The sequence below is a fragment of the Amblyomma mixtum genome, chromosome 5 (assembly GCF_055824585.1).
Source record: "Amblyomma mixtum isolate Tamu chromosome 5, ASM5582458v1, whole genome shotgun sequence".
Taxonomy (NCBI): domain Eukaryota; kingdom Metazoa; phylum Arthropoda; class Arachnida; order Ixodida; family Ixodidae; genus Amblyomma; species Amblyomma mixtum.
In genome coordinates, this window is record NC_143016.1 from 164265890 (window position 1) to 164283886 (window position 17997).

Sequence of the window (17997 nt, forward strand, 5' to 3'; positions counted from 1 at the left end):
TCGGGTCGTTGGGAGCCCTTTTCGTTACCGACCCGTGTCGACAGTGGCTGCTGGTCCGTGCTGTCACTCGTATCGTGTGACACTTGTCGTTGAGCAAGAAGCCTCCGCAGATGGTCTCTCTCGGCCAGCAGTCTTTCGAATTCCGCCTTCTGGGCTTGGCGGCGAGCGTTGTCGTCCATGATCCGCGTCACGATGTCGTCCTTGCGGCCGCTGTACGAAAGTCCTCGGCATCGGAGCTCTTCCACCAGTTGCCGTTTCTTCAAGGTGGTCAGTGCGTTGCGTGCTGCCGATGCCAGAAGGGACAGAGTGAGCGGGAACTCCAAGCTCACCGTCGGCGTTCTGCTGGGCTCCACGTTGTCGACTCGGTCTTCGTTCACGGGTGACGCCTCTGCAGATCCTGTCGACTGCGCCATGTTAGCAAGATGTGGCCGGATCCTTTTCGAATAAAGAAAACAGGTTTAATTTAAGACTTAAGTACACGAGAATGAGATAACTGGATTATTGATACGTAGGAGGTTCGGCGGATCTGCAGAGTTGGGAGGGCCTCGCCGACGCGTCTCGTATCGTCGGCGCCTCTCGGTCATCTCTCTGCCATCTCTCGGTCATCTCTCTTCCCAAGCTGCAGCGGTGGGGCTTTTATAGCCTGGGGAACGGTGGCCCCTCAGAATTGGCCAATCCAAGGCAGCGCTCGACGGCAGTCCGAAAGGACCAACCAGCGACCGCGTGGCCAACCGCTTCAAATCTTGCCGCGCGCGCTGGCGTCCGGGACAGGAGAAAACGGCGCCTCGCTCTCTGGCCTTTTGCGACAAGTCCAGGCGTGTTGCTTGAAGATGCTTCTCCTTAGAACTCGGCTGCCGTACGGCGCAGCATCGTGGCTTGTCAAGGGACGCTAGTAGGAGAAAGGATGCGGGGCGCCTCGTGGTCGCTGAGCAGGAGCGTTAAATGTCCTGTGCTGGCGTGTTGGGACCGCGTGGTGGCTCGTAAGAAATGTGAATGCTGACACGCGGAAATCGAGCATGTTATGATATTATTAAGATACGAGGTCCACAATAAAGCGGTGACGAAAGCAGCATCTTAATTACTAGCGCTGGCCAGGATCCGAAGCGCCCTCAGCTGCGGCATCGATATGAAACCGGCTAGGCTCAGCGACGACTAGGGCAGCCAGCTGGGAGCAGCGCTGGTCGTCGCCCGGCGCGCCCGCGAGCGGTGTCGTTGCCGGAAGCTTGGCTCGCTCACTGATTGGTTCTGCGGTTCGCGACTCGCAGTCGCAAGGCTGGAAAATCGAGCAGCGAGCGACTGGCCTGCGACTGTCGCGTTTCGACCAGTGCGAACGTTTGCGACTGTCGCTTTTCGACCAAAACAGTCGCGCGACCTGTGAACGGGCCTGTACCGTGTCCACGTGTGTTAACGTGGTGCGGCCCGCCTTTGTCCGAAAGAGGTCCCGAGCCGCGTTTCAACCGATTTTCTTGCCAGAATCCGAGCCCGACGCAATCAGCTTCCTTCATAGTCGACCTGTACTCGTGAAAGTGCGAGACAGGAACCGGGCCTGCGTTCCCCTATCTACGGACTCTTGGGTAGTCAACTACACAGATTTTGCGAAGTTCGGCGTGGGCAGGGCAGGACTTTCGCCAATGCAAGTGGCGCAGCAACGAGCCTATAGCGTTCAGGGGAAAACTCCTCCTTCCTTACTGCGTAACAATCGTTCCGTTTCGGCCGCCGCGGTGGCTGAGTGGTTACGGCGCTCGGCTGCTGACACGAAAGACGCGGGTTAGACACCGGCCACGGCGCCTGAATTTCGATGGAGGCGAAATTCAGAAAAGTTGAAAACACCCTTGATGGTAGTTTGGAATGGCCGTGTTTGCCTTCATATTCACTTCATTAGGGCTTGGCTTTTCAATAAGACTGAGGAAAAAAAATGCAGCCTCATCAGCTCAGTCAAGAGCTCGGCGTTGACACTATGTTCTATCACAGTTCCATGTTCATGCAACACATAATCTGCTGCAATGCACTGCGAGAACCACACTGAAAAAAGCCTGCGAGAATTAGGCCTAAGCGGGGGCTGTAACGAGGTGGCGACACTAACAAAGGAAGGTCAGGTATGGTTAGAGCACTGGAGGCTTCACAGGAGCAGTTCAATTATGTAGCGCACTGTAGCGGAAAACGGCGACAAGCCAATATTTTGTACCGCGGCAGGCGCACGTGAAGGAGCAGAAGGGAGCAGAGATCCAGCGACGACGGTAACCAAGCGGTCTTCACTCACCGCCATTATCAGAATACTGACCAGAAGCAGACGAGACGCTAGGTGGCGGGGCGGATTGCAGAAACTGGTGTTTTTTTACTCCATTTCGGCACTGATGGAGTATTTGGCACAATTAACTCCCTTTATAGACTGGAGTAAATGCAGGTAAATCATCTTTACATCATTATTCCCTCATGGGAGTAAAATGGTGGGCAGTCCACCGTTTTACTCCACACTCATGGAGTAAATGTTTTCAGAAATGGAGTAAAAAGGGTGGCCGCCACCATTTATACTCCCTTTTGGGTTAATTTTTGTTTACAGTGTACCACCACTGCGGCATAACAGCCACCACGTGTTTTTCCCGACTTCAGGAGTTCCGCTTAGGCAGCACCCAACACAGCAGCATTGACCCTGCGACCATGTAAGTACCGTCTTTGTCAAAAGTAACCAGGCTTCATGGTTTGCTTCTAGCTTGTACAGTGGAGCCCTTGCGGCTTTCCTAAAGATCAAAAGGTTCTGGAAGGTAGGAATACCCACAGTCCTTCCCTTTAACGAACATTTCAGCTTCAGGGAAGCTGTAAAGGCTCCACTGTACGAGCTAGACGCAAACCATGCAGCCTTGTTACTTTTGACAAAGACGGTACATCCGCCAGGGTCACATCACTCAACGCCTGCTGCCACGAACGGAGACGAGCGTCTGACATTCATCCGCGCTTCGCTGTTCTGTCAACGGCGCGGGTGACGCCGCTGCAAGTGTTCGCCTTTGGGCGTTTCCTGGAACCAAGATATGGGATCCACCTGGCCGGAAAAGACACTTACGGGAGACTTTATCCAAGTGAATCAGCCGAGGAAGACGATGGAGGGGGATCGCCGTTAAGGAGTGCCCGATTTCGACAAGATGGCAAAGCCAGCCATTGAGCGTCGTTTGCTCCACTCAAAGGCCGGAGCTCAAGACAAAATCCCTACGATTGGTCGAAAAAGCATCGAGCAGCGATTCCCTGCGACTCTTCTCAGATTTTGCCCTGTTTGTCATTGCTTGTAACTAATGTTGTAAATATGTAAATATAGTTTTCCTTTGCTTCTCCTACTCCCTGTTTCCGGTTCACGTTCCTTCCTCCGTCGGCACAGCGGCGGTGCTCCTGGACCCGATGCCTGGTGGAACACGCCACTAGCTCGGCAAAACATATCACCTCATAGCCTGAGTCGCTTTGGGACGTTTGGGACGAGTCGCTTTGGGACATCAGCCATAATATTTTCCTTGGCCTGGTGCTCGGCTCTTCTGGAGTGAAACGCTTGGTTTTAATGAGTCTTTGGCCAAATCACTGGGCACTATTTGCCGCGAGATCGACCTACAGTTGGCGGCACCGCCGCTTCGCTAGTGTGGACATACAGAGAGTTTTTAAATATCACCTAGAGGGAAAGCTGGCGCCATCGTCTACGCGAGTTTCTTAAAGGACATTTCATCCACCGTTTGAGTCCCGGCAAGACAGCGGGGGCGTACATGGCTTGACCCTAATACATAACTACGCCTGCAGAAATACAAATTTTCGCAAAATATACCGGGTGTTTCAGCGAACACTTTCAAACATTTTCAAGAATAGGCTTTTTGGGGTAAAAATATGACTTTCGCGGCATAGTATTACCCATGTTGGCGGTAACCAGAACACCGGTGAATCGTCTTCAGTAGTAAGCTGGTTAACTAATTTTTAATAATTAACTTTTTACTAATAGTGTTATACCACTGTCACACGGCCAATTGCAATGGCTATCTAGTCGAGAGCCTTCGAAATTCTCGATCGTGATCGAAGTCGAAGAAGGTGCGTCGCTGTTACACGGCGAATTTCAATGTCTATTGAAACGATCCTCGCGTCTTACGCCAAGTTCGTGTGGCGCCACAATCGCTACGGTCGGTTTCGCGCAAATAAAAATATTTTTCTGACACGTCACTGAATATTGAAATCCACTTTTATGCAGTCATAGGATGATTTTAGTTATTATTAAAGGCCCGCTGCGTTGTCTTGAAAGACAGTGCATTTTGTACGACCTGCTGTCACAATTTTGTACGACTCTGGCAACACTGACAGCGCTGAAGTTTTCAGCTTCTGCTATGGAGAGCATAAAATTAATGCGCTTTAAACCAGACGATACAATTTTTAATTTATTCTCTAGACTAATAGTTTACTGCTTGCATTAAAGTTTGAGAGAATAATATTTGCTCATGCTTATGTATCGCGCACGAAAGTGCGCGCTGGCGTCGTTAGAAGCAATGCTAGCAACATTGGGCAACGCTTGAAGGCGCTCCAAATCTCGATAGAGTTCCGCGTTGCTCCGCTTACTCGACAGGCTATTCATTCGACGGCCAATCAAACTGCCCGTGTAGCAGCGCTCGATCACCTTTGAGTCGATAGACTATCGGTTCGAGGGCCTTCGAAAGGCCTTGGACCGGAGTATTAGGCGATCTCGCCCATTCCAATCTCCCCGTTTACCTCTCCTATTCCCACCCCCGCCCCCAATCTTCGTATCCTTCCCCTCCCGACCAACATGTCCCCCGTCCTGCACGCCGGACGTCGTCATGCGGCCGCACAGCACCATTCCCCTCTCTTTGATACCCAGGGTGTAGCTTACACGGATGCCTCCTTCGTGGCTCCTCGAGGTTCCTGCGGCTACGCCCTGTACCATCCACACTTCCCTGCTCCTGAAACCCACACCAGCGGGCCGTATCTACACCCTCCAGACGCATTGTCCCTCGAGGTCCTCGCCATTGCGCATGCCCTCCAGTCATTTTCCCTCCTTCCCTCTCCAAGAGTACACAGTCTATTCGGACTCACAAGCCGCTATACACCACATGCAGAAACGCACCCTGACCCCTTCTCTCCAACAGGAGGGCGAACGAGCGGTCTCCGCACTGCAGCCTTCCATCGTTTTCCTCCGCTGGGTCCCTGGGCATTCAGGGATTGACGGCAATGAGCTGGCCCATCAGATCGCCCGCGACACACTTTTCCGGGCCCCGTTGATCCCCTGGCCCAAGCCCTCGGAGGACGGTGGGAGACTCACCCTTCGCCGCACCATAAAAGAGGTCTACCTTGAGCTCCGCCTCGACAAACGCCTTTACCCTCCCCCTCATCCATCACTCACGGTGCCGGAGTCTCGCCTTCTTCGGCACATTCAGATGAATGCAGTTATCACCCCGTCCCGCCTCTTCCTCTATCGCTATCGATCGGACCCTTCCTGTCCCAACTGCCCCTGTATCTATGCGGACCTGGCCCATTGCCTCTTCTATTGCCCGGCTGCTCAGCAGTCGGGTTCCTTCCCCCCACCCTCTCTATCCATCACCACCTGGCTCGACTGGCTTGGCGCTGAAGGGGAAGAACAGCGGCTTCTGGTCGCCCAGGCGGTCGAAATGCTCGGCCTGTAAATTATGGTCGATTAAAAGTCTTTTACTACTACTACTAGATGCAATTAGAGATTTCTAGCCAGTCGTTAGTAATAGCCATACCAGTTTTAGTCTTCGAAAACGCGATTACCCTCAGCTCTGTAGCTCGACAAAATCTGGCTGCGTCGGGCGAGAATACAGGCGCTTTCGAAAGCATGCAGGCAAAGCAACCGCTCCATTGCACGTATCTAGACGAAAAAGCCAAATTTTGTCAGCCAGAGCGCCACGGGTAATCGCATTTTCGAAATTCTAAAAACGGACAGGGCTATTGCTAACCACTGGCTACAAATCTCGAATTGCAACTAGGCGCCTAACTCTAATAGTTAAAACGTTAATTCTTAAAATTTATTTAACCAGCTTAATACTTAAGGCGATATACCGGTTTTCTAGTGTCCGGCAACACTGGTAATACTATGCCGAAAAAACCATATTTTTACCCCAGAAAGCCTATATTTAAAAATTTTTGAAAGTGTTCGCTGAAACTCCCGGTACATTGCAAGCAGTAAGCGTTGTTCTAAAATCAGTATGTCCTGTAATGAAATATGCTTACTGTACACTGCAATAAATGAGCAGAAAAGCACATGGGCGTAAACGATAACCGATTCTTCTCATGACCAGAGAGGGCTTTCTCTTCATGCCGCTATATATAAAGCGAACCGTAGAAAATATATTTTTTTTTTTGCATTTAACAGACACACTTTTCAGAACGAATATTCTTTCAAAAAAATTGTTACCGCTTGAAATACTACACTTTAGAAGCTTCCGTTTTCCCACTGTGAAAAACAGAAGCGTTGCTGCTACTGCGGTACGCGCCCTATGTCCGTGCATAGGCGATATGTTCGTGCCGTGGGAAACTTGCCCGAGCCCCGGCTTTTTTATAAGAAACTACATAACTACATAGCGTGCACAGAGTACCCGCTCTCGGAATGTACTGGCGTTGCGCTTACAGATTTTGCCGAGAAAAACACGAATTAGGAAGCGCAAACCTCTCCTGATAGAAGTAAGTGACGGCCGTGTTCATGCGAACAAGTGCAACATTCGGATATTTAAATGTATGAATGAATTCATAAAGCGGAAGTCGTTTCTGCGTGCAATGCTTGGCCACCAGTCTTCGAAATAAACCAGACGCAAACCTCAGCGAGTGCGGTTAACATAAGTTGCGCTTATCGAAATACTGCGCTTTTAAAGCGTCTTCGAGACTCCTACAAGAAATGTGCAGTATGGTCATGGCAGCAGACTGCTGGGTTCTCAGTTCACAACAAATCTTGTTCCCTTAGGTCAATGCATAGGTAGCACAGATTCCCTTTGAGCAAACCCAGCTTGCTGCATAAATGGCTCACAGTGAGGGGCAAACAGACTTTAGGCCTAGCAGGCACCACTTCTAGTCAAGCGCCTTCAGATGCCTCCGATCTCAAATGAACTGCTTGTACAGCTGCACTACACAACCACAAAGCGCACAAAACATCAGTAAAAACTTCAGTGCATGGTGAAAGCGAAACCGAACGGCTAAAAAAATCCGATCCGTAGCACAGTCAACAATCCACTAGATGTCAATCCGGTGTGCTGTCGTCCCGGTATGCCTCGGGCCTTCATAGTGTGTGAAGAGCCGCCAGCCTGGAGGAAGGTCGCCAGCTTTTCCGCTAGTGTGCAGTAAAAAACGCTACGAGTGTTGGTCAGCAGCCGGCGTCGCCCGCGAAACGTACGCTGCGGCGATTCGACTCCAAGGTTACGGAGTGTTTTGTGACAAGGAAATCAAACACGCCCCCTCCAATGGATGAGCGACATGCTGCCGAAAATGTTCCGGTTTCGCACAGACAAGCATAGGATCTGCGAACGCTGCGCGAAATAAGCACGGATTGTAGGAAAGCAAGGGAATGGCAGGCGACCACATTACCCACGTTTTGTGATTTGCTCACGTGGCTTTGTATGCGTTTTCCTTGTACCGCGCTCGCGGGCCTCATATATTCATTGCCGTCACACTTGGGAGAGCGGGAGGCTTAGGAGAGCGGCCGTCGCGCACGCTAGCTAAATATTTGGCGGGCTGTACATGCTTCCCAGCGCAGATGACCAAAATACCTTGTGTCGCTGAAATATAATTAAGAAAAATCGCATTCGCTCCCCAGCAACAATGCACAAAACAATCAAGGTCGAGTATATGGTTAATTATGTTTGTAATGCTCCTAAATCGGTAGGTCAAACTTACCGGAGACATCTGTTATCTAGCCCACCAGGAGGGTGAAGCATCGGGCGTTGTTGGCTTGGTTCCCAGGCCCGGAATCGATGTGCTCTCTGATCACCTCGTCACCGCCTCGCATTCTCATGCGAAGGAGTGCTCGAAAGTTTTCATCGTTTTCAACGGGTTATTCGAGCTCTAGGGGGCCCGTGTCGCAATGTCCTCTGAGAAGAATTCCTTGACTAGCACGGACAAGCACGGTGTTCATTATAGAGAGAAGATTCTTTCGGTTTGTCCTCGCTCACGTCGACTGGCACAGTCCAGCTGTACGCGTACCGATTCTCCTTCAAGCGCTTGCAGGAAGTTACTTGCGGAGAGTGCAGCAGCTTTGTGGCACTCCGTGCCGGTGCGGGAGTTGAAAGCCTCAAGTACGCAATACCATTGCGTGAACGACGTGCGAACCAGGGCGCAGAGCTTCCGATGAGACTCTTTCCTCGCAGTTTTAATCTCTGAAGAGCACACAGACGCCGCGGAATGCCCTTTTGTGGCATTAAGAGTACTGAAGCCAGGTGTACATTTTCTGCCTCTGGGGTCTAAACATCAGTCACTGTTTTCCTTCTACAGGAAGGATGTACTCATCGCCGGTCGTCGATAGATTAGTGAACAGCCTGTGTATTGTCTCGTCGCTCCTAATTTGTTGATTTCAGGGGCCACATGCGGCGTAGATTTCGATATCGTTGACGGAAACATTGCTCTCGATGAAACAAGTAGACGAGGCTGCCGCTAACAGTGTTGGAGACGCTTGTGCCACCTCCTTTGGGGTCACCGGTGCAGCACTTGAAGTGGGTGTCGAATTATCTTTTTTATTTAAGACATTGTCCAATGTCAACTTGGGTCGTTTCTTTAAGCTCATTTCTAAAGGGCCAATGTAAGCCCCCAAACCACGCACGCACGCACGCACGCACGCACGCACGCACGCACGCACGCGCGCGCGCGCGCGCACACACACACACACACACACACACACACACACACACACACACACACACACACACACACACACACACACACACACACACACACACACACACACACACACACACACACACACACACACACACACACACACACACACACACACACACACACACACACACACACACACACACACACACACACACACACACACACACACACACACACACACACACACACACACACACACACACACACACACACACACACACACACACACACACACACACACACACACACACACACACACACACACACACACACACACACACACACACACACACACACACACACACACACACACACACACACACACACACACACACACACACACACACACACACACACACACACACACACACACACACACACACACACACACACACACACACACACACACACACACACACACACACACACACACACACACACACACACACACACACACACACACACACACACACACACACACACACACACACACACACACACACACACACACACACACACACACACACACACACACACACACACACACACACACACACACACACACACACACACACACACACACACACACACACACACACACACACACACACACACACACACACACACACACACACACGGTAAGCACGAGATTAAAATTGTATTTAAAAACTGCAATGAAACGGCCCCGTATACCTCAAAATCAACACAGTGAAGCTTTTAGTCAGGCGGCTGTGAGCCTTATTGGGATCTCTGAGCGTAGGTACAAAATCAATTTCAGATACCTTAGGTGATGATCCGGAGGCGTTGTTACTAGCTGTCTGCTTCCCAACGCTTACGTACACTCTTTTCCAAAAGTAACCAGGCTGCACGGTTTGCCTCTCAGACGTATATTAAAGCTATTACGCCAGCGCTCAAGCTTTACATCTCTGTATGGTAAGGAGAACCCCTGTCCTCACTTTCAAAGAACTTTTTATCTTCAGGTTCGCTGTGAGGGCTCTACAATACGACTGAGAAGCAAATCATGCTGCGAGGTTTTTTTTGGCAAAGACTGTACGCTAAATGCAAGCGTTTTACGGCAATTCACTGTTACATCCACACTTTTAGCTCAGCGCATGTTAACAGACATGCAGCGATAACGTCAGCTTAGTGGTGCTATCTGGTTTTTTTAAAAAACAGTTTTCTCAACAAACCGACATTCTTATTTTCGTTTTTAAACTTTAATATATCGAGTTGGTGGGTAAATAGTATGGGCAAGAAAAAAAAAGGCCGAAAGGAGGGGGAAAGGGTGAATGCAGCACTCATAAAATTTCCAAAGATGTTCTGAATCCGACCCCCCCCCTCTTCACCCCCCTCCCCTCGGCTACGCCCCTGTCGCACGACTACCCTGTGATCTGGCAATTCATTGTGAATATTGTTAACTTCCATGCAGTGTGTAGCTTGATGTTGCCTGGTTAAACAACGGCAGTTTGGCCAGCTCTTACAGGAAACATTGTGTTTGTGGCGCCATGAACATAACCGGCTTCAAGACAAAGTGCCCTGCTTGTCTTGAACAAGTTAACTCGATTTCCGGACGGAGTCTTGATCACAGTGACTCCTTTACCCATTCAACGCCTGGACAGAAAATTTTATGCTCATGTTTAAGCCATATGGCTACGTGATGCATAATAGCACCTGCGCAGTCGCTTTATTTGCGGCTTTTAGATTGAGCTTTTCTTACACCGTTTACACATAAAAAAACGAAGTACAGCAACAAAGATGATGGCCTTGAAATTTAGAGCGTGTCCACCGACTCCGTAAGTTCAGACCTCACTGCCGCCCGGAGTGTTGTCTTGCCATCGGTGGGGCGCCTGCCGACGGCCACAGTTTGTTCTGTCTTTGATCTCGCAATTCGCAGGTGTTTTTCTCGGTGAAGTATTTGAAGCAAAGTGCAAGACGGGGCCATGGAGCAGAAGAACTGCAACTCAGCGTTGGTGCCGCCTGGTGCAGGAGCCAAGATCTGTCAGCAGGGCTTTCAGAGCAATGTAGAGACGACGCAGGTGAGCTCCTCTGATGAGATACATTATGGAGTGCAATGTTACGATTTTAAACGCATGCAGGAAAGACCAGACCAAGCTCTGCAGCCTGAGGGATTAAACAAAGCACTGCACTAAATCTTGACTCCGTGACAAGCTTAAACACAAGAGGCGCCCCTCGTGTTCTGCGCTGTGCTCAAGGAGCCGCAGTGAGGCGTTTGCTGCACAAAAGTATAAAAGTTGACGAAATTACAGTCGAGGGTACCTCAGCTCTCGAAGAGAAAACACTCACAAACTCGGGAGCATCGAAGTTATCGACCTTTGGAGCCCATAGGCATGGATTCAAAGCAATTCTCACCAACATCCGTGTCATCAGTCTCATGTGTCACGTTTTGTGCACTTTAAGCAGCCTGGTTGCAGAGCGATGTCGCGTCGTTCGCAGCAACGTACGAAGTAACCTTTTACAGCAAGAACTGTGTGTGCAGCATCCCTCGAAACCGATGGGAGAGTTTGAGCGCGAATGCGCGACCATTGCTGACACGTGCCTCGCTCGCACTGCCTTTGTGGCTTTCGCTTTGGTCACGCGCTCACGTCTCGCCACTTAACACGCGTTGCTGCCGCCGACAATGTGTATGCGTTCCCAGTGATCAGGTAACAGTTTCATGCAGTACATGGAGGCCGTGCCTTGCACATCGTGCAACCGTTGTTGTCGGCAGGTGGGGCTCGCAGTCGCAGCACTGCGGCAAATGCTGCGAAACACCTCTCGGACGCTCTGTGCTGGATTGATTTGTAGTAATCAGGCGCGGTGGCAGTCGTGCAGTGAGTGGGCACTTGGAGCGTACCGTGGATAAAGGAAAAAGTCTTCGGCGATCCTCGGCGGATGTTTTGAATGCCTTAGTATTTTCTGTTGGTGCTGACTTTGTTGCAGCTAATGCCTACATATGCGGAATTGGTCATTCTCTACTTTACATTCGCAAATCGCTGGGAGTCCTCGTGCTACTCTGGCGCAGTGGTGCAGTGGTTAAACGATACGCTACTGCCACCCCCCCCCCCCTCCCCCCACCCCCCACCACCCTGGCAGGTGGCTGTTTCAAACACAGCCACCGGTGGAGTGGTGGTGGTGGCGAAAAACTTTTTAATATTCAAATTGGGTTTGAGTGTCAGAAGACCCCCCTACATGGTCGTTATCCGTAGTCTTGGGGACCGCACGACGAGGCCCCGTCTCGCGCCCGCTTTACCAGAGCCCTTTGGGACTCCAGTGTGGAGCAGTTGAGGAGGGCAGTCTCCCATGCCTCTCGGGTAGGGGTGGGGGGAAGGGGAAGGTGAGGATGCTGAGTACATGCCCACACCATGTGAAAGATATCGCAGATCTCTCCACAGTGCGGGCAGCGCCCATCTATGTTCGGATCAAAGTGTTTGGCGATGGCAGGACAGAGAAGAGTACCTGTCTGCAGGCTCTGCAGAGTTCACTCCTCCGCCTTACTCAGCCCGTCGGCAGGTGCCGGGTAGAGACGGTGGCTGTCGCAATAATGAATTACGATTTCGCGGAACCGCAGTAGCGGTTTATGAGCTTCTGAGCCAGGAGAGCTAGGATGAGGAGCCCGGTGTGTGAGCGCTCTGGCGGCCGCATCAGCGGTCTCATTGCTTCGTAGACCCTACTGGCCAGGATTCCACGTAACTCTCGCTCCCGCCGATCCAAAATCGGGAACGGTTATCACAGGCTCCCACCGGTGGGGCTGACGGGACCCACGTTCCTCTTCCCGAGCAACCTCTCGCGACCAATCATTAAGTTTACTGCCACCTGCTACGGCGGGCATGTTGCGATTACGACACGCGTGGCGGCTGTCACTATTTCCAGCTGCACAGGCCCTTCTTTGCGACAGCGCTTGCCATCGCTCACTCTGCCACTCGCACAGTCCTTACCGACTCCAAAAACGCCATCCGCAATTGTTCCAACAACTTCGTTTGCCCTGCCGCGGCACGCATCCCCAAAGACAGCGTCCCTTCGCGACAGATCAGCGTAGCCTAGGTTTTTGCTCGTGCGGGGAACTCCTGGAACGAGGGAGAGGGAGTCGGCCACTTAGCCCGAGGTTTTACGGACCGGGCGGCCGACGCGCCCCCCTCCCCGGACGCCCGGACGGAGACTCCTCAGACCTACGCTGAAACTACCAACCTAGCAACATGAAAGCGACCACGCGAGCGCGTGGCCTTCGCTCTTCGCAAAGCGCTGCCGCCGACAGGCGACGAGAATGGGTGGCACCAGGGGCATTCGCGCAAAGAGCGACAGGCCGTGCTTACTTCGCATATACAGTCTTGGCCAAAAGTCTTAAGGCCAAAGGCTTTTCGCTTCAGCCGCGCAAAAGAGCCATTACGCCCATTTTAAAGACCGCATGACCTTTAAATGCTAGCAGAAGGTTTCTTTTTGAGGTAGAGGAGCTTTCTGCTTGACGTGTTTTGAATGATCCGCTAAACGGAGCACTTTAGAAACATTCATTTCGTTGCAGATGAACACTGTGGCCTTAAGACTTTTGACCAAAGCTGTGCCTTTGCCGCCGATTATCGTCGCACCTCGGCGATAGCAGTCCCCGAACTACGGCGACCACGCGCTCGCTCCCTCTCACATTGCTTCTGCCTGTACAGGCGCCAACTGTAAAATTTTACTGTGGTTGACGCTGGATTTAGGCGGTTAAGTAAGCAGTCTGTGGAACCCGCTGTGGTTTTCTCACATGTGCACAGACGCGTCATTATCAACGCCAGCTTAGGTCCCAGAGACACGAGGTCCGGGTTCGAGCGATATAGGCGCAGCTATTTGCCGCCGAGTTCTGCTCCCGAAGGCGCTCAGAGCGTCTGCTTAAGTGCTCTACTTGTACATTTCAGCCCGTCTCAGCATACATTACTTTTCTACCTGGAACAATATTTCATAAGCTTCTTCGAGATGAGTTATATTCTGTAATGAATACGAAATTTTTTAGGCTTCTTATTGCGACGCCCTCGTGTGGGTGAACAGCCAGTGAGTCACCATATATTGCCCCTCTTATTTCGGCAGCAACAGGGCCTGCGGGAGGAGAGTAGAATCGCTGGACGATCGCGCGGACGCGCACGTGGCAGAGGCTCCGCCAGCGCAACGATGCCAATTTGCAGACCGCCTGGTAAGTACGCAAGCGCTTGTCATTACTCCTTAGCTTTAGACAGACTTTTGATCGCCACTGCGTACGTAGCTTGCGTTGAGTGGGCGTATTCACCTACACAGAAGTTGCGGCGCCAGAAAATGGAGATGTGCCTACGATTGTTTTCTCAATTTGAAGCTCGCAAGAAAATCGGATATGCGGTGCACGTTATTGAAATGACACCTGTTTCAAACCTAAATTATCTGCGTCGTAAAATAAATTCGGGGAAGACACTTAGGACTGCTTCCACGTGAGCATGCGGAAGCATTAAAGTGCTGAGTCACACTACGTTGCAGAATGACTATGAATGCTTTGTACGAACTCTACGCTTTACTTTGCATTACTTGTAAACTGCTGAGTCAAGTTACGTTGCTGAGTGACTATGAGTCGTGACCAAAGTACGAGTCGTGATTTTACAATTCCTAGTACGTTAAGTTTCATTATTCATGACTATACAGGTTTACATGTGTTCTGGCATCGTACAGTGGCGTTTTGACATCATCCGAATTTAAAGCGATTGGTGGCGACAGACCGCGGACGGCAGCTTTTGTCTTAGTGGGACATATATATGCTTCCACATTAAAATTTTGCATGGGTTTTAAACATTCACAAATTTATAGCTATTTTGATCTTCGGCGCCCTTACATTCCTATTAGCGTTCAACGCAGAGAGAGTTTGCATTCCGGCAGCTGCAATGACGGGAGGGTGTGGATGTTGACACTGCTCTTTATTGACACTTAAAAAGGTGTGTTGTTTTAAAGCTTGAACATTGGAGGGGACAAGTCGCGATAAACAGAGTTCAGCCCTAGGTGAAGCCCTGCTCATTGGATTGTGAACAAACTATCCACCGTGGCAGGTGGCACTTAAATTAATGATTGGCCGCGAGAGGGTGCTCGGGAGGAGCAACCTGAGTTTCGCCAGCCTCACCGGTGGCAGCACCTGCCAACGCAGGACAGTGGCGCATCTCGTAACCCCTGCATCACTTCGCGAGGAGTTGTCGGACGACTCCCAGGGATCTATGAATGTAAAACGCGGAATGAACGATGTCGCGGCGTTAAAACAAAAGATGAGAACGAATACGCCATGAACGAGAAATAAAATACATAAAAAAAAGTGGTCAGTGAGCGCATTTCTGAACGGTGACCGGTGACGCATTGCCGTCGTGTCACCCAAGGGAGCGCCATTGAGTTTTTTTTTGTTAATGCTGGCGACCAGCACCTAGCTTTTAAGATTTAGTCGCGGCAACTACGACAGCGTTGCTTTTAACGACAGCGGGTCCCTTTTGCTCCGCTCGACTGCCTTGAAACTGAAAGCTTGCTTTGAAATAATGCTGTGCTCACACTTAATATGCCTTCTTATCCGCCGTGACTCCCGGCCGTGAACTGCATTTCCTGTACTCTCGCTGGGCGACTTCAGGTGCAAGGGCCTCATGTGAGTAGCACGTTTTCTTTTTTCTTACTTCCGCTGTTCCTGGTATTTTCTCCACGTGCTCTTTCCTCTGTGTTTAGTCCTGCTGACGCTGCTTTTTCCATACTCGGAATCTGTTCCAACATGCCCAACTCGCCATCCTTCTTCATTATTTTCACACTTGTTCGGCATCACTTCACATGGGTAAGAAAAATGAAAAAGAAAAAACAATCACACTGGGCAAGACGACAATCCTGTTCATTTTCTTGTCTTAGAGGAAGCGCTGGAAGCATATTTTACATGGCAGGAAAAGGCAATTATTTAGCGAAAGGCATGAACCAAGGCCTATGCCAACAGTTATGCACAAACATACAGGTTCAATCACACTCAGAGGGAACACGGCTCAGCGTAGCCACGTACCTGCGGAGTGCCACCGCATCTAACCCGTTCACGAATCAATGCAGTCTGGCGCACGAGAAGAGGGACCTCGACGTGGTGCACCGTGCACCTGCCCCTTTGTACGGGTTTGCTACCGGCTTGGTCGCAATGGTGCTCCGCGCGTGCGCAGCCACGCAGAGCCGTGTTCCCTCTAAGTGTGATTGACCCTGTACAATGTACAGGTGGCAAAACACATCTCTAGAACGACCGAACTGTGTGTGCTACGCCTCCCAAAGCCGCTGCGAGCAGGAAAGCAAAAATGACCTATGAGTTCCTATGAGTTCTGAACAACTACACGCACTTACATCCATACCATTTTTAGCCATCTGTTATCGCCAGATATTGCGTTTTTAGCCCGAAATACGTCCAGAACGTGTTCTAGACAAGAGGTTTGCCCTCTCTACCAACAAATGGAAGTATGCCACTATTTATTAAAAATACACGGCGATGAAATATGTGGTCTCTCCAGTGCACCTTGTCGCCTAATGAACGGTTTGACTGTCATTGTCAAGTACTAGACATCAGTGTAGCAAGAAAGCAATATCAGAACGTATGTTTGCAGAAACAACGTTGTGTTCAAGGTGTTTACAATTGATGTCCGTGTTTTGTTGCGTACGTCGGCAGTTCCGATTTGGCATAATGACACATGATATGGCGCCACATAAGGTAAGCGGTAGCCTGCGTTATGACAGAAGGTGCTGGTATTGATGGCAGTTGAGCTCCTCCGTAGACTTTCCAATGATGGCTGCCTAGGCGTCGCTATATTGCATGTTGAGTTATTAAGGGTACCTGGCGCTAGAACAGCGTAAGCGTCAACGGAACTGGTTTTGCAAAGTCCAGAGAGGAGGCGTTTTGACATCTCCGTCGCCCAGCGGAAAGGTCTCTAGGGCGCTACATCGGGGAATACAGACAACATATTTTTCTGTATTTATATTGTTTATAAATGTGTCCATCCATTTACCATGGTGTGACGCTGTATGAGGTGCGCTCTCTTGCACACGCGTGGTGCAGGCTTGCCTTATCAGGAGGGAGTTAGAAGGGGTAGGAAGGGAGCGCGCGCTATACGCCTCATTTCACTGTCATGGAAGTGGAAGAGGAGGGCACAAATGCTTGTAATTGTGGACCTAAAGGGAGACTTTGGTGAGTTGCGGCTCCACCCATTACGATCCCAGCGTCAGTATAGCTGAAAGCTTACTAAAAAAAAAGGCCTTGAGCGCGCCATACGTTTTTCATTGTTTTCACATTCTGCCTATCCTTCTCTCAGATCAGTAGTGCGATCTTTTTATCCGACTGCATAAGAGCCGCCGCGGTGGCTCAGCGGTTATAGTGCTCGGCTGCTGACCCGAAAGACGCGGGTTCGATCCCGGCCGCGGCGGCTAGAATTTCTTTGGAGGAGAAATTCTAGAGACCCGTGTACTGTGCGATGTCAGTGCACGTTAAAGAACCCCAGGTGGTCGAAATTTCCGGAGCCCTCCACTACGGCGTCTCTCATAGCCTTAGTCGCTTTGGGACGTTAAACCCCATAAAACCAATAAAACCAAACCAACCGACTGCATAAGAACCCCATGTCCCCGCACCAACCGCCGGTGTCACACTTTGCCACCTGCGAGGGGACAAGTAGCAACTTGGCATGTGGCAATACCCGGCCACCTGTCAAGATTGGTAGATAGAAGAGCCAGCTGCGACCTGTCACCTGGAATAGTTGGTAGGTGGGAAAATGGAGAGAGAGAAACCTCTCTCCTATTCCCTCTAAAAATTCTAATCAATTCAAGATACGTGTCTGGTGATCGTTGTCTACATTGTGTGTGACTGTATTGTGCCTGTGGTTTTTATGTTGCCTGAGGTTTTTATGTTGTTGCATTTTTACAACTAATGGTAACTGGACGTCATCTAAGTTTAATTTTTTTTTAACTTGGCACATCCCAGTGGATGCGTCGACTGAAGTCATCTTGATGTCCACCCGCGGCCGTGGTCACCCGCGACCCCTGTCCGCAGCACTGGGCGTCGGTGGCGGCGAGCTGCTGGCGCAGCGGTCAAGACTCACCATCCACCCGGTAAATGATGCAGGAGACCGTGCTCCCCTTGCTACGCGTGGCTTCAGC

General features: G+C 50.7%; 1 protein-coding gene across 3 annotated transcripts in view; it reads left to right on the forward strand.

The window, feature by feature from the left end:
* LOC149344472 (uncharacterized) overlaps positions 1-17997 on the forward strand; it is a 42743-nt gene that overhangs the window by 9903 nt on the left and 14843 nt on the right. For 2 of the 3 annotated variants that reach the window (XM_089546293.1, XM_089546292.1), the window contains 4 exons: positions 10766-10907; positions 13930-14032; positions 15467-15481; positions 17822-17949. In XM_089546293.1, the coding sequence (XP_089402419.1) occupies positions 10812-10907; positions 13930-14032; positions 15467-15481; positions 17822-17949 (342 nt within the window). In that variant the 5' untranslated portion in view covers positions 10766-10811. The remainder of the gene's footprint in view (positions 1-10765; positions 10908-13929; positions 14033-15466; positions 15482-17821; positions 17950-17997) is intronic. The other variant, XM_089546294.1, reaches the window with a different exon arrangement.